General features: G+C 43.5%; 2 protein-coding genes across 3 annotated transcripts in view; one reads left to right on the forward strand and one right to left on the reverse strand.

Moving 5' to 3' along the window:
• The first annotated feature begins 1,037 nt into the window (after positions 1-1,037).
• The window catches only part of LOC149460716 (uncharacterized), a 242,625-nt gene continuing 226,525 nt past the window's right edge, over positions 1,038-17,137 (forward strand). Inside the window, exons 1-2 of one of the 2 annotated variants that reach the window (XM_089679298.1) lie at positions 1,051-1,529; positions 2,351-3,786. In XM_089679298.1, coding sequence (XP_089535424.1) covers positions 1,466-1,529; positions 2,351-3,177 — 891 coding nt within the window. In that variant the 5' untranslated portion in view covers positions 1,051-1,465 and the 3' untranslated portion in view covers positions 3,178-3,786. Of the gene's footprint in view, positions 1,530-2,350; positions 3,787-17,137 lie in introns of those variants that run through there. The other variant, XM_089679297.1, reaches the window with a different exon arrangement.
• LOC149460717 (uncharacterized) overlaps positions 8,312-17,137 on the reverse strand; it is a 45,774-nt gene continuing 36,948 nt past the window's right edge. The window contains exon 3 of the mRNA XM_089679327.1: positions 8,312-16,679. Within this exon, the coding sequence (XP_089535453.1) occupies positions 15,811-16,679 (869 nt within the window). The 3' untranslated portion in view covers positions 8,312-15,810. The remainder of the gene's footprint in view (positions 16,680-17,137) is intronic.

Raw genomic sequence — 17,137 nt, forward strand, 5'->3', positions numbered from 1 at the left:
GCTCCTCCTCCCAAAGTCCCTCCATCCAGAGTCAGAGAATCCTATGACATCACACTGACCTCACAGCTCCTCCTCCTCCCAATGTCCCTCCATCCAGAGTCAGAGAATCCTATGACATCACACTGACCTCACAGCTCCTCCTCCCAATGTCCCTCCATCTGATTTTTTCTGATGCTCTTAGGATGTGGGGCCCCTTGGTATCCTCACATGTAAAGTGGGACTGTTGGTCCTGCGTTGTATGTAATGACATCAGAATGCTGCAACAAGCCTATACCCTGCGTAGTGTGGGGGTCCTGTGGGGGGGAATTATACCTCAGCCTGAAGTGGGGCTTTAATAAAATGGAGACCTGAATGGAGAGGTGAGGAGGATTCTGGGAATATCATTTGATGTGACTCTTTGTGTTCAGATGTAGAGTTTTCCTCCTGTGAAGTCTGGAGATCATATGACATCACATTGCCTCCACCTCCCTCCCTGATAGAAGAGAGAAAGAAGAAGAAGATTCTAGAAGTCACCAGAGAGATCACTGAGCTGCTGACAGGAGAGGTGAGCGGTGCCGGGAATTCTGGGACATTCTCCAGTAACAGACAAGGGATGTGTCTGGATGGTGACTGTATCATTGTGTGTGTCAGGTTCCTATAAGGTGTCAGGGTGTCACTGTCTATTTCTCCATGGAGGAGTGGGAGTATTTAGAAGGACACAAGGATCTCTACAAGGACGTCATGATGGACAATCAGCCGCCCCTCACATCACCGGGTAAGAGGAGACTTTATTGTAAAGGAGAGAGCAGTACAGAGGATCCACCTAGATCCCCCATCATCTGATAAACACATAGAAACAATGGATTCAGTCAGTGTGTGTGTTTCCTACAGATGGATCCAGTCATGGGAACTCACCAGAGAGATGTCCCCATCCTCTGTATTCCCGGGATTCCACACAGGAAGGTCACACCATCCCTCACCATCATCAGGTAGATGAGGAACAATCACTGATAGTATCATTAGGATCTGTACATTATCTGCATTGTTACCATTGATGTCATTTTTATTATATATTCAGAGTGGAAACCTGAGAGATTCTAAAGTTGAGGTTAAAGGAGAGATAAAGGAGGATGAGGATGGGGGGATGGAGGAGTCAGAGCTTCAAAAAGAACACAAAGATCTGTACCAGGACACCATGGTGGAGTCATCCAGCTACAGGAACCCACCAGAGAGATGTCCCCATCCTCTGTATTCCCGGGATTCCACACAGGAAGATCACACCATCGCTCACCATTTCAATGTTGGAAGGACAGAACATCTAGAACATGGACTTTTGGAAATGATGTGTGGATATTTCATGTGAGTTTTTATTTTACGGATAATATTTTCTCTCATTTCCTTGATTTAGAGTGGAGATCCAATCGATATAGAATTTGAGGTGAAAGCAGAAGAAGAAGAGGCGTATGTGAGGGATGATCAGCAGTCTATGGAGGAGGATGGAATAACGGGGACATTTTTAGAGGAGGACACTCCTACAGAGATCAGCACAGGTGGGTCATGAACACTAAATCCATTCCTCCACCCATACTGCTCACTGATTGGTCCAGAGTAGGGCGGGGACTGGGTGATATCAGCCTGTAATCCCCTGGTCACTTTCCTGAGCTGTGTTCCCCATCCTGTATTCCTGGATTTCTCTCGGATAATCTTCCTTCTCTGTGCTGCAGACACAATTTATGTATCTAGACTGGATTTATGGAGGTTCTAGGGTTCAGCTGGCAGCAAAATGTTGATTTTCACCATAGACATTACTAGACCTAAGCAGCGGGGGGCATGTGATTTGGGTCTTCTGTCCCATGCCCGGGTCTAGCAAGATCTGTGACAGAACAATTCTCCCAGAGATACTTGCTCTGAGTGCAGTCTCAGGAGATGGGAGGCAGCGGTGTGGGACCTCTGCAACTTGTCTCAAGTAAAAATGTAATCTTCCACTGATTACTGAATACCAATATTATGAGTCCTGACCCTTATACTATAACATTTATATTGTATATTACATACTGCTGACCCCCACACTATGTACGTCTTGTGTTGGGAAGATGGCGATGAGTGATAGAGGGGGTGGGGACCCTCGTCCTATAATCCCCTCATCACTGTCCCTCCTATAATAGACAGTTCTGGTTGTTTCCTCACTCTCTGACTAAGGTCCATGAATAAAGAAATTACCTGGTAGGAGATCAGAGGAGCCATTTCCTAATTCCCTTGAGGCTAGAATTGTAAGCTCCTCAGAGACCAAGCTGCCTGATGTGGGCGGAGTCCTGGTTTGGGGGAACCAATCAGCTCCTGTCTAGTAATCCTCTGTGTCTTTGTATTTTAGTCCATGGCCGGGAGATGAGGAAAACCTCCGAGGATTGTCTCACTTTGTCTCCAGACTGGAAAGTAGAAGATGAGGACATCACACAGTATAGTCCAGGAGAAAACCCGGCTCCCTCCAATGTCCATCGGGCACCACGCAGTGTAGATGGACCATCGGAGTCCTCGTATCCTGAGGAACCTCAGAATGTGCGGGACCGGTCCAGCCTTCCAACAGGGAAGAGCTTCTCCTGTCCTGAGTGCGGGAAATGTTTTTCAGTGAAGTTCAGTCTTTTAAGACATCAGAGATCACACACGGGGGAGAAGCCATATTCTTGTCCTGAGTGCGGGAAATGTTTTTCACTGAAGTCCCATCTTTCCACACATCAGAGATCTCACACGGGGGTGATGCCATATTCCTGTTCTGAGTGTGGAAAATGTTTTTCACAGATATCCAATCTTTACAAACATCAGAGGTCTCACTTGGGGGAGAAGCCATATTCCTGCCCTGAGTGCGGGAAATGTTTTTCAGTGAAGTCCAGTCTTTGCAGACATCAGAGATCACACACGGGGGAGAAGCCGTATTCCTGTCTTGAGTGCGGGAAATTGTTTTCACGGAAGTCCCATCTTTCCATACATCAGAGATCTCACACGGGGGTGATGCCATATTCCTGTTCTGAGTGTGGAAAATGTTTTTCACAGATATCCAATCTTCACACACATCAGAGATCTCACACGGGGGAAAAGCCATATTCCTGTCCTGAGTGCGGGAAAAGTTTTTCACATAGATCCAATCTTTACAAACATCAGAGATCTCACAATTGGGAAAAGCCACTTTCATGTCCTGAGTGAGGGAAATGTTCCTCACTGAAGTCCTGTCTTCCTGTCCATCAGGGGTCCCACAAAACCCAGGAGGTGTATTAGTGCCTTGAGTGCAGGAAATGTCTTCTAGATGAATGTTGCTGGACATCCCAGCTCTCATGTGGGGAAGAAGCACACCCTGATATACACCTCAGATATACTCCATGGCTGATCTTCATCATGGAAGAAACAGTTCATAAGGAGATCAGAGGTCCCCAAAGACATGGATGAAGTGTGGGACCGGGTTGGCCACTGATGACAGGAGAAGAATAAAAATGGAGTCCTGACCTGTCATTGGCTGAGTACATTTTGTGGTGGGAGATTTCACAAACACTTAGAGGTCTGTTTAAAAAAAAATGGTTCTACCTCCTGTATACCGGACACTTCCCCCCCCCTTCCTGCCCAGGCTGACTGGTAACTATCAGCGCTCTCACACTTTGAATGATAATTACACAGTCATGCAACATTGTACCCAAATTATATTTTTATCATTTTTTTCACACAAATAGATACTTATTTTGGTGGTATTTAAACACCACTTTTTACCAGTTTTTCTTGTTTCTTGTTTTTACAAATAAATAGTCTTTCCTTATAAATGTAGGCAAAGGTGTATTCTGCTCCATTTCTTGGGTACAATAACCCCAATCAGTGTCTATGATTCAGTGTGTAGGAGAGTTATAGGCCCTAATTTACTAAAAATTGAGTCTACCAGCAGACGCTGAACATTCAGGCAGACTCAATTCAAACACTCTAGACCTGTCAGTCTTCTGAAAGGCGTCTAGCAAACTCATTGAAAAGCGTCTACTTGTAGACTCTTTCCTGTTAGTAAATGTGGAATCGTGTCTGGCACATTTTTAGGTGCAAATATGTTCGTTAGGTGGCGCACAACCACAGGCTTTGTTGGCCTTTTTCTGTTCGCATATGAGAATACTTATAATTTAAAGTAAAAGTACACCTATATATATATATATTTTTTTTTTTTTTTTTGCTGTTTCTCCAAAATGATCGACCAACTAATGCATTTCCTAATGAATGTCATACATTCTATTTTCAAATGTTAAACATTTTCACACTTATATCTCAAATAATTGGGAATGTATAGTTCTAATTTCCCAATATAATGATATATCTTCCTTCTCTTTAATCATGTAACTGTTCTATGTTAAAGTAATGGTGCAGCGCTATAAATGCATGTTATCAATCATAAACGGATGTAAAATCAAAAACGTGCAAATAAGTACCACACGTGCCATTCATAGGCACTCTCTGAGTTGGTACTCTCACATGAAGGACATTCCATTATTCAGGAATGATTAGATGAACTTTTTTAGCACCGTTTACCAGTTTACATCATTATTGCACTTATTTGCACTTTTTTTTATTTTCCATGCGTTGATGATTGATAACATACATTTATAGCGCTGCACTATTACGGTAACATATTTCTGTTCTGGGACTGTTGCCAATACCCTGAGTGCTAGCTGCTACCTTCATATCTATACCTAGATTTATATTGATCTTGTGTAATACCATTTTAGTAGTCTATATAATTTGACCAGCGCTCGCTCTATCATTATTTGTAAACCATGTAACTATTCTACATTGCAGCTCAAACTCTGTCTCCTCCAGTGGCTTAGGGGTTAGAACTCAGAACTTACAGCACTTGGGTCATGGGTTCTACTCCCAGTCACGGCTGCACCTGTTTGCATCCCAGTTTGTATGCTTTTTCTGCACGGGTGTGTTTCTGCCAACACTTCAAAGACATTCTGTTAGGTTAATTGGGCCTAGTATATGTCTGAGTTTCTGGTCTTATGCAGGCCATAGATGGGTCAAAAACCAGTCGTTTTTTTAAAACGAAAAATTGATCGTTCAATAAAAAAATTGGCCGATTTTCGTCCCTTCTATGGCCGGCATTTTTACTTCTGTCCCTGCAGAGAGCTCCGCTATTATATTTTACATGAAAAGTCTTGCAGTTGCAACAATGTATCCATTTGTATCCATTTCGGATACAAATGTTTTTATTTGGATACAAATAGATACATTGTTACAACCGCAAGACTTTTCATATAAAATATAATAGCGGACTGGAATTCTTCTTCTTCTTTTTCTTCTTCTTGCATGACACGGCTCATGCGCATATTTTTATCGGTAAAACAATTGGCCGATTTGCCCATTATTGCCGGGAAAATCGGGCGATAGTCAAAATCGTCCGTGTCCTGTTATTCTGACAAGTTTGAAACTTTCAGTTTTCCTTCTGTTTATATTTCATTACAACTTTATTTTCTCTAAGGCTGTGTTCACACTAGCTTTGTCAGCAGGCATCAGACAGGCATTTGGGAAGTGTTTTTTAAGCTTCTCAAATGCCTATGAAAATTCTGCACATGGCAGCACACAGCACTGTTCACACTGAAGCGTTAGGATTGCATCATGGCAAAACTGGTGCCTCATGTCGAGTCAGGAGGAGTTGAAGCCTCCCATTCAAGTCTATGGTGCCGCTCCTCAAATGCCTGGCAGACGTTTGTGGTGTGGTTGTGAGGCGTTTTCAGAGCGTCAATACCATTTAACTTCATTACAGGCATTTGTGGCGCAGTTTTAACGCTTGGTAAATGCTTATCACATGCCTGAAAACCGCACATAGGGTATTTGGGAGCATTTGAGGCGCATTAAAAACGCTTCCCAGACACCTGTCTAATGCTATAGGGGCGTACGGCAAGAGTTAGAAATAAAGTCACGTGTGAAAGAGCCCTTAAATCTCTCTCCTTATACATCTTGACCCCACCCCCTCTGTCATCACCTGTCCCCCTCCCCCACCCCCCTGTCATCACCTGTCCCCCACCCCCCTGTCATCACCTGTTCCCTCCCCCACCCCTGTCATCACCTGTTCCCCTCCCCCACCCCTGTCATCACCTGTTCCCCTCCCCCACCCCCCCGTCATCACCTGTTCCATCTGCCAATCTATGTATCCCCGCCCCACTCTTTGTATGTAACTATTTATTGATCTTGTTAATGTGTCTCATTTCCTATCACCTCCAGCTCAGATCTCACATCATTATAGGATTCCTGATTGTATATCACCACTAGTCTGATTGAATTCACAATTCCTGGTCAGTCCCGTTCCCTGACCTATAATAACCTTTAGGGCCAGATTATACTACATGTGTTTCAGTTGCTTTTTTTGCATCCAAAATGCACAGAAAGAAGGTTATATGGTTGTCAATGTCATAGTTCACATCAGCGCTTGCAGTTCCAGTGCGTTGCAGGTGCTGCCAAAAAAGTCAACCAGGCTGCATTGTTTATGCATAGAACTGTACTGGAACACGATAAAACGCCCTGGAACGCACTAAAACGCACATGTCCCTAATTAAATTTTAGAAAAAGAGAGGGGGAAAAATTAACTGGAATGCATAAAAATATGCACTGGAACATGTCAAAAATGCATCCAAACTGCACTGGAACACACCAAAAACACATCCAAAATGCATTGGAACACACAAAAAACGCATTCAAAATGCAGTGGAACACACCAAAACCACATCCAAAATGCTCTATGGGGACACAGCAGCTGTATGAACACAGGTTGTCATCTGACAGGTGTGAAGGCGTGGGGAAGTGGCCCTGAATGCTCACTGTCTGTGTTCAGGGCTGTACACCTGCACCCATATGCTTATCAAATTATGACCTGCAGCATTTCCATAGTTTAACATAGGTTGCTTGCAAACCACTGATTCCCACGCTATTATTATTATAATAATAATAAATATAATTTGGATATTTTCTCTGGCGGTGGGGGGCTGTCGGGTATGCTGTACGGGGCCCCGTGATATCTAACAGTGGCCCTGGGTGTATGCTTGTGTCTATGCCACCTGTATAGTTAGGAAGAACCTTGAACCTCTGCTATGTACCTCAATGTGTCTAGGAATTGGACATGTTTTAAACTGAAAATACAACAATTATTAGTAATGTTTCCCCGGCCAATGAGGATCAGCTCCTCGGTGGAGAACAGCGATCTCGCCATGTCCAGATGTGGTCTGGAATTCCACAAAAGAACAATTCACAAAACTAAAACATAGACTTGTAAATGACCACTAAACTCTCCTAGCTACACTCCCATCCACTCACATTCCCCACTTCCACTTCCGGGTGTGTGCAAACGTCCTTCCGCCAACGTCATGGCGTATTTCCGGTATGACAGCTGCTCCTCCAACAGCCGTCTTGGCGTTGATTTGTGCACCATAGCAATTTTACATGCGGCTCCATTGTGTATATGACATTTGCAAATATATGTTTGCAGTTCTATTGTGGATTTGGCATTGGTGAATGTATGCTTGCAGCTATACTGTGTATATGACATTGGTGAATGTATGCTTGCAACTATACTGTGTATATGACATTGGTGAATGTGTGCTTGCAGCTCTACTGTGTATATGACATTGGTGAATGTATGCTTGCAGCTATACTGTGTATATGACATTGGCGAATATATATTTGCCAGTAAAGGCCCAAAGTCAACATAAATTGGAGGCCCAATTTATTACTGTTAAGAGGATTGTAGAAAAAGAATAGCTAGCTGCACATTGAACACGACCTATTCATTGGTACATAACATGGTCTTGTGGTGCAATAGGGGGCTTTTGGTTGGTTAGTTTGGACATACTTGCACATGTGCGCTCTAACAAGGAAGATTTGAGCATATTATATAGCTAACAACAATAAGTGTTAGGGGTGCTAGTACATTTATTTATGGTACTTGTATAGTGCTGTCAATTTACACAGTGCTTTACATATATATGTTGTAAATTCACATCAGTCCCTAACCCTTAAGGGGCGTACTATCTAAGGTCCCTAACTTACATTCATATATATATACACTAGGGCCAATTTTGACAGGATCCAATTAACCTACCAGCATGTCTTTAGAGTGTGGAAGGAAACAGGAGTACCCAGAGTAAACCCACACAGACACAGGGAAAACATGCAAACTCCAGGCAGGAGGTGCCATGGTTGGGATTTGAACCAACAACCCTAGTACTACCAGGCAGAAGTGCTAACAATTTAGCCACTGTGCTACATTCAACTAGAACATGAAATAACCCCCCCCCCCAAAAAAAAATACATAGTCCAAATGTTTATTGATCAAATACACATTCCACATTTATTTGGACAGCAACAACAAGTAGGTACATTTAATTTCTTGGTAAAAAAAAAAGCAGGATTGATGTTGCTAAAATAGAACAGTCCTGCTCATAAGAGCTTACAATCTAAAAGATTATACTTCTAATGAACTGTGCTTTCACAGGTTACAGCAGGAAACAAACAGTTAATATAAATCACGTATTAGGCTTATCTATCCACAAAACAAGCTGCAGATCAAAATATCAATATAAAAATACATACATGCCAAAATAACACCTCCCACCTCCCCAAATCCCCCACACATACATTTCTCACCATGTTTGTCTGAAAACTGCATTTCAGTCTAAATGAAGCAAACTTGGAAGAGCAGAGCAATGGACATGTGTTAGGATTACAATGCAAAGATAATAAACACAATCATTGTACAATAACACACAAACACACATGAGAAGTAAGAACATGCAAAACATTTACAGCCCACATCAAAACTCAGCGTGAGTGTGGCCTGGGGCAATTCACCACACTATCTCTTCCCCCCCCCAAACACAGCCTGAGTGTGGCCTGGGGCAATTCACCACAATATCTCTTCCTCCCCCAAACACAGCGTGAGTGTGGCCTGGGGCAATTCACCACAATATCTCTTCCCCCCCAAACACAGCGTGAGTGTGGCCTGGGGCAATTCACCACAATATCTCTTCCCCCCCAAACACAGCGTGAGTGTGGCCTGGGGCAAGTCACCACAATATTTCTTCCTCCCCCAAACACAGCGTGAGTGTGGCCTGGGGCAATTCACCACAATATCTCTTCCTCCCCAAACCACCACAGACAAGGACTTGCAGAAATAATGTAGCCTGTGCAAGGAAAAAAAATCAGCCCCAACTGCATCTCTTTATATAAGGTAGGCCACACCCACCACTGTCATTCATTGGGTCAGAGAAAGTGTTTTCACCTGATGAATCCTCTTCCCACCTGCGTTAGCCCTTGGTATACAGGCCCCACAAATCAGAGTCAGAAAGAAAGCCACAGTGAAGTGTACCTGTGCAGCATACAACAGAACATTGAACAGGGATGTGAAAGGGAACCCTATTGGCAATATTTCTTGGCCCTATGGGCACAATTCAATCCAGATTATCGCATGAGTTAAGGCAGTCACATGACCACATCTTGCATGCAATACTGAAAATGTCAATTCACTTTTGCTAGTATGCGGCATTTCCCATAAATCGGAAAAACACTCAGGAAATCAAACATAAAAAGGCCTTACACCGCGGTCACATCAAAGCTGATTTGGCATTGTAACCCGTGTGTGTCACCTTGTGTGTCTGTACCCAGGCCAAACATTCCAGGGGGTGGAGACTTCTGATCCGGGGGCGGAGACTTCTGATCCGGGCCATATGTGGGATTTCTGTTATCATTATGATATAAAAAGGAGCCAAACTATGTGATTATAAATGGCTTCATATGATCACTATCCCAATAAAAGACAGTTTTTTTGGCAGATCAGTCGTTTTTTCAATATGAATACCAAAATGTCACAATTTCTGTCAGAGTATGCAAACTTTTGAACACAACTGTGTATATATATATATGTCTATATGTATGTGTGTGTGTGTATATATATATATATATATATGTGTGTGTGTTTATGTATATGTGTATATATATAATATAATATATAATGCTCAGTACATAATTGCCATATAATAATGATGTTGATCACTGAAATTAATAACAAAAGTATAAATACAAATACACTGTGTTTCAAGTTATTATGCAAATGATATTTTTGTCATTTCCCTCAATAATTGATGTAAATAACAGTCGGCAGAATTCTCAGGTTACAGCTATTAAGAGTACAATTCACATTTTATTGAACAAACCTCCTAATGATAACAGGATTTTTGTTCCAAATTATTCCGCACAGGAAGTTTCAAAACACTTTATAGGTTGTAAAGAACTGAAACTTGTCATTTGTTGTGTTTGCAGCATATTTACTGAAATCAAAAGCTATTTCAATCAAACTTTTAACAACATTTTAACTTTGTAAACATTTGAAGCGGTCACGTTACATTGTAACATAGGACCCCTTATCTGATAGCAGATCACAAGTCTTGCATCCATTGAACTTGGGAGTTTTTGGACAGTTTCTGCTTGAATTTGTTTGCAAGATGTCAGAATAGCCTCCCAGAGCTGCTGTTTGGATGTAAACTACCTCCCACCATCATAGATCTTTTGCTTTAGGATGCTCCAAAGGTTCTCAAAAGGATTGAGGTCAGGGGAGGATGTAGGCCACACCATGACTTTCTCTCCTTTTATTCCCATAGCAGCCATTGATGCAGAGGTATTCTTTGCAGCATGAGATGATGCATTGTCATGCATGAAGATGATTTTATTATGGAAAGCATAGTTCTTCCTTCTGTACCAGGGAAGAAAGTGGTCAGTCATAAACTCCACATACTTTGCAGAGGTCATCTTTACACCTTCGGGGACCCTAAAGGGGCCGACCAGCTCTGTTCCCATGATTCCGGCCCAAAACATGACTCCACCACCGCATTGCTGACGTTGCAGCCTTGTTGGAACAGGGTGGCCGTCCACCAACCATCCACTACTCCATCCATCTGGACCACCCAGGGTTGCACGGCACTCATCAGTGAACAGGACTGTTTGAAAATTAGTCTTCATGTATTTTTCTGCCCAATGCAGCCGTTTCTGCTTGTGAGCATTGGTTAGTGGTGGCCGAATAGAAAGTTTATGCACAGTTGCAAGACTCTGGAGGACTCTGGAGTCCCACGGACATCAAGGTGTAGAGGCACCAGCAGCTTCAAATATCTGTTTGCTGCTCTGTAATGGTATTTTAGCAGCTGCTCTCTTGATCCGATGCATGGATCTGGCAGAAATCTTCCTCAATGTGCCTTTATCTGCACCAACCCGTCTGTGCTCTGAATCAGCCACAAATCTCTTCATAGTGCAATGATCACGCTTAGATTTTCATGAAATATCGAATCTTTTCATACCTCGTCCAAGGCATCGAACTATTTCACTCTTTTTGGCAGCAGAGAGATCCTTTTTCTTCCCCATATTGCTTGAAAATGTGCTCTGCTTAATAATGTGGAACACCCTCCTTTAGTAGTTTTTCCTTAAATTGGGCTCACCGGCCAATCTAATTATCACAGATGTCCCAGATTGTTTTCAGTGATCAAAAGAGCCCTGACACACAATGCCATCCATGAGTTACACTGAAAAACAAAAGATTTCATCTTTGTGACACTTAAATAGAATTTGCAGAATAATTTGGAACACGGTGTAGTAATAAATCCATGATTCAGCTTTACCTGTACATTGTGATTAGAGCATATCGATCTTTTGCTGAGTGATTTGCATTAAATCCATGTTATTAGAGCTCTTAAAATGCTTCAGCAACTCTTTAGAACTCTTTCCAAGTGATCAGATGGGTTTAGAGGAATATTATGAGGAAGTATTGTGTTCGATGTGTCAGAATTGTAACAACGGCAGTGGAGAGAGGAACGTCAAACAATCAATCAACAGCAGAGGCTGCTCAGATGGCGGTGGAATGCACGCCGGTATGTAACCACTAGAGGGTGCCTGCTCAGTGCATTCCAGCCGCCATCTTTACTTGTCACTGGAGGGCATATCACAGGAGGTGCAACCGAGAAGCCGCTGAAACCGCCCATATGTACATCCGAACAGACGGAGGGCGGCTGCACACAGCCACAGTCTACTGCTCACTGCGTTGTCACTTGCGGGATGGAGAGCCCAGGAACCAACACCTCCATCACACAACACAAGGAGGGATGGAGGGGCACAGCGTCCACCTTGCACTAGATGGAAGAGTTTATGGATTATGATCCAAAGGAGGAAGGAAAAAAGGGGGAAATTATGCAAATAACTAAAAAAATAAAATAAATGATTAACGAACAATTGATGGACCACAACACTGGTAAATTGAATTGATGATGCGACGTACAGTGAAGATGCCGATTTCCTTGCGATTTGAAAAACTTCTGACAGATCTCTATGCAAATCGTCACAAAAGTAGTACATGTACTACTATAGAAATCAGTGTCGGAAACACACCCATGTGACCGCTCTAATAGCAGACAATAGGGTGCAACTTGACATACGATTTGCAAGCCTCATGTCATGCAAATCACATGCCAAACCGCACTCAATGTTACTGCTATTAGAGCGTTCATATTGGTGTGGTTCAAACTTGGTTGGAGCTGCAACAATTTCTAAATAATGAATACACTACTTTTCATGTGATTTGCAGAGAGATCTGTGTCAGATGTGTTGCAAATCGCACTTTAAATCAGCATGTCCCCCGACTTTGAAATCATGTGACTTCACTGTAAGTCCCATGATGTGACCGTAGTGTAAGTCGCACCACTTCAAAATCCGCTTTGATGTGACTGTGGAGTTAGCCCCCAGTCACATTGGGTGCAATTTGGCATACAATTTGCAAGTCGCAGGGCATGCAAATCGAATGCCAAGTCACATCCAGGGTGCACAATTTCAGGTGCGATTTGAGAATTGAAATTGTACCGGATATCGGATCTAATGAATGTGGATGTGAGTGTCTTAATGTAAGCGATTTGCTGCAGCACAATTTCAAAGGTAGTCCTTGTCTTTTTCAGCATTTTGTAGCGATTTCACATATAGACTACAATAGAAATCGCAATGCAAAACACAATTGAAAACGCAATAACTCATTGGTAAATCTACAGAAAATACGGTGAAAAAAAAGCAAAATTTAAATCACATCTAGTGTGAGCCAAGCAGGCAATCCAACAAAGGAAATAAATCTTTGAAGGCATGCGGTATCTGCATGCTCAGATAAGGGTCTGTTGTGGATATGCGGGGGGGGGGGGGGGGGGACTCCATGCCATTATTTTATGTTTAAATCCTTTTCTCTCACTCTTCTCATGGTTTGAAAAACCTTCCCAAAAAGGGGGTGGAGTGTAAACCAGCATTATCCAATCAATCATTAGTCCAGGCCCTTATCTCATCCCATCGTTTGACATTCACATAAGGTGCTACTTTAAAAGTGTTTGAACAGACAAGGCCTCATTCTAATTCACATTCTAGGGATCATTTAAACAGAAAGCAAACATGCTGCCACCAGCACATGTATGTTAGGGTAGTCACACGGAGATCATCCAAATTCATTGCTGTGGTTGGGATTCAAACCAAAAAGCCTAGCGTTGTAAGATATGTGGGGGTGTGTGATCGCCGGTATTTGTATGACACCGCCCCTAACATAGCACACTAATGATATGTTGGGGGGGTTATCTCTGGTATTTGTATGACACCGCCCCTCACATAGTACACTAATAATATGTTGGGGGGGTGTGATCTCCGGTATTTGTATGACACCGCCCCTCACATAGCACACTAATAATATGTTGGGGGGTGTGATCTCCAGTATTTGTATGACACAGCCCCCTCACATAGTACACTAATAATATGTTGGGGGGGTGTGATCTCCGGTATTTGTATGACACCCCCCTCACATAGCACACTAATAATATGTTGGGGGGTGATCTCCGGTATTTGTATGACACCGCCCCTCACATAGTACACTAATGATATGTTGGGGGGTGTGATCTCCGGTATTTGTATGACACCGCCCCTCACATAGTACACTAATAATATGTTGGGGGGGTGTGATCTCCGGTATTTGTATGACACCGCCCCTCACATAGCACACCAATAATATGTTGGGGGTGTGATCTCCGGTATTTGTATGACAACGCCCCTCACATAGCACACTAATATGTTGGGGGGTGTGATCTCCGGTATTTGTATGACACCGCCCCTCACATAGTACACTAATAATATGTTGGGGGAGGTGATCTCCGGTATTTGTATGACACCGCCACTCACATAGCACACTAATAATATGTTGGGGGGTGTGATCTCCGGTATTTGTATGACACCGCCCCTCACATAGCACACTAATAATATGTTGGAGGTGTGATCTCCGGTATTTGTATGACACCGCCCCTCACATAGCACACTAATAATATGTTGGGGGGTGTGATCTCTGGTATTTGTATGACACCGCCCCTCACATAGTACACCAATAATATGTTGGGGGTTGTGATCTCCGGTATTTGTATGACTCCACCCCTTACATAGCACACTAATAATATGTTGGGGGGTGGGATCTCCGGTATTTGTATGACACCGCCCCTCACATAGTACACTCATAATATGTTGGAGGTGTGATCTCCGGTATTTGTATGACACCGCCCCTCACATAGTACACTAATGATATGTTGGGGGGTGTGATCTCCGGTATTTGTATGACACCGCCCCTCACATAGCACACTAATGATATGTTGGGGGGTGTGATCTCCGGTATTTGTATGACACCGCCCCTCACATAGCACACTAATAATATGTTGGGGGGTGTGATCTCCGGTATTTGTATGACTCCACCCCTCACATAGTACACTAATAACATGTTGGGGGAGGTGATCTCCGGTAATTGTATGACACCACCCCTCACTCTAGTGGCCATAATGAGGTATTACTTCCAAAATGCCTCAAATCAGGAAACAGTTCCATACCACATTATGGCCACTAGATGGAGACAATGATCATAGGAAATCCCTGTATGAAAAGACCAACATGTAACATGGCTGAATGAATGCTGGTCATATTAGTCCATCTATTCTCTAAGTGGGGTGGTATCTATTGGGCCAATCTCTTTTACAAACCACACATAATATCGCCCTTCAAAGTGAAAACAGAAACGATTTGCAGAAAATCAAAGAGTAGAAATATTTTCCGGTGGATCCCCTCTACCCAGACCACATATGTAGACATAGAACAACAAGCTGTGTTCCCTCTCGTGCCGCACTCCTCCAAACACCCAAACCCACACAGAAGCAAAGGGAAATAATGAGAGGAAAGTTCCCCCCTAGTTTGGGGCGGAGTTCTCCTTCCCTCCTGTTGGGGGATGGGAGAAGGATGGACTGAAGACAGAGAGATGCTACGGGGTCACCACTGTTCTGTAGAGCCTTGAAATGAAGGACATCAACTTCAGAAGTTCTTGTTGTCTGTGTAAAGTTCCCCGATAACGAGATCTGGGCTCTCCCGGCTTCTAGCTCTGTAACCCGCTATATCATTATCAGGAAACGCAACTCCGAAACCCCAGAAGGGCTGAAGTTGTGTCCTTCATTTCCAGGATCTACTGACCACTCTGCACCCCGACATTGACTGCATTCCATCCATGTCTTTGGGGGCCTCTCATCTCCTTATCAACTGTTTCTTCCATGATGAAGATCAGCCATGGAGTATATCTGAGGTGTATATCAGGGGGGCTTCTTCCCCACATGAGAGCTGGGATGTCCAGCAACATTCATCTAGAAGACATTTCCCGCACTCAAGGCACTAATACACCTCCAGGGTTGTGTGGGACCCCTGATGTACAGGAAGACAGGACTTCAGTGAGGAACATTTCCCTCACTCAGGACAGGAAAGTGGCTTCTGCCCCGTGTGAGATCTCTGATGTTTGGAAAGATTGAAGTTACTTGAAAAACATTTCCCACACTCAGGACAGGAATACGGCTTTTCCCCCGTGTGACATCTCTGATGATTGTAAAGACGGGACTTCTCTGAAAAACCTTTCCCACACTCAGGACAGGAATATGGCTTCTCCCCTGTGTGAGATCTCTGATGTTTGTAAAGATGGGACTGCTGTGAAAAACATTTCCCACACTCAGGACAGGAATATGGCTTCTCCCCCGTGTGAGATCTCTGATGTGTGTTAAGATAGAACTTTACTGAAAAACATTTCCCACACTCAGTACAGGAATACGGCTTTTCCCCCGTGTGACATCTCTGATGTTTGTAAAGACGGGACTTCTCTGAAAAACCTTTCCCACACTCAGGACAGGAATATGGCTTCTCCCCTGTGTGAGATGTCTGATGTTTGTAAAGATGGGACTGCTGTGAAAAACATTTCCCACACTCAGGACAGGAATATGGCTTCTCCCCCGTGTGAGATCTCTGATGTGTGTTAAGATGAAACTTTACTGAAAAACATTTCCCACACTCAGTACAGGAATATGGCTTCTCCCCCGTGTGAGATCTCTGATGTCTGTAAAGACTGGACGTCTCTGAAAAACATTTCCAACACTCAGGACAGGAATACGGCTTCTCCCCTGTGTGAGATCTCTGATGTATGGAAAGATTGGACTTGTTTGAAAAACATTTCCCACACTCAGGACAGGAATATGGCTTCTTCCCCATGTGAGATCTCTGATGTCTGTAAAGACTGGACTTCTCTGAAAAACATTTCCCACACTCAGGACAGGAATATGGCTTCTCCCCTGTGTGAGTTATTTTATGCCTATTAAGACCAGATTTATAAAGGAACCCCTTCCCACACTCAGTACAGGAGAAGCTCTTCCCTGTTGGAAGGCCGGCCCGGTCCCGCACAGTCTGAGGTTCCTCAGGATACAAGGAATCCGATGGTCCATCTACACTGGGTGGTGCCGGATGGACATTGGAGGGAGCCGGGTTTTCTCCTGGACTATTCTGTGTGATGTCCTCATCTTCTACTTTCCAGTCTGGAGACAAAGTGAGACAATCCTCGGAGGTTTTCCTCATCTCCCGGCCATGGACTAAAATACAAAGACAAAGAGGATTACTAGACAGGAGCTGATTGGTTCCCCCAAACCAGGACTCCGCCCACATCAGGCAGCTTGGTCTCTGAGGAGTCTTCAATTCCACCCTCAAGGGAACTAGGAAATGGCTCCTCTGATCTCCTACCAGGTCATTTCTTTAT

Source organism: Staurois parvus, unplaced genomic scaffold, assembly GCF_062004578.1.
Source record: "Staurois parvus isolate SC_StPar_1 unplaced genomic scaffold, SC_StPar_1.0 ptg000221l, whole genome shotgun sequence".
NCBI lineage: Eukaryota > Metazoa > Chordata > Amphibia > Anura > Ranidae > Staurois > Staurois parvus.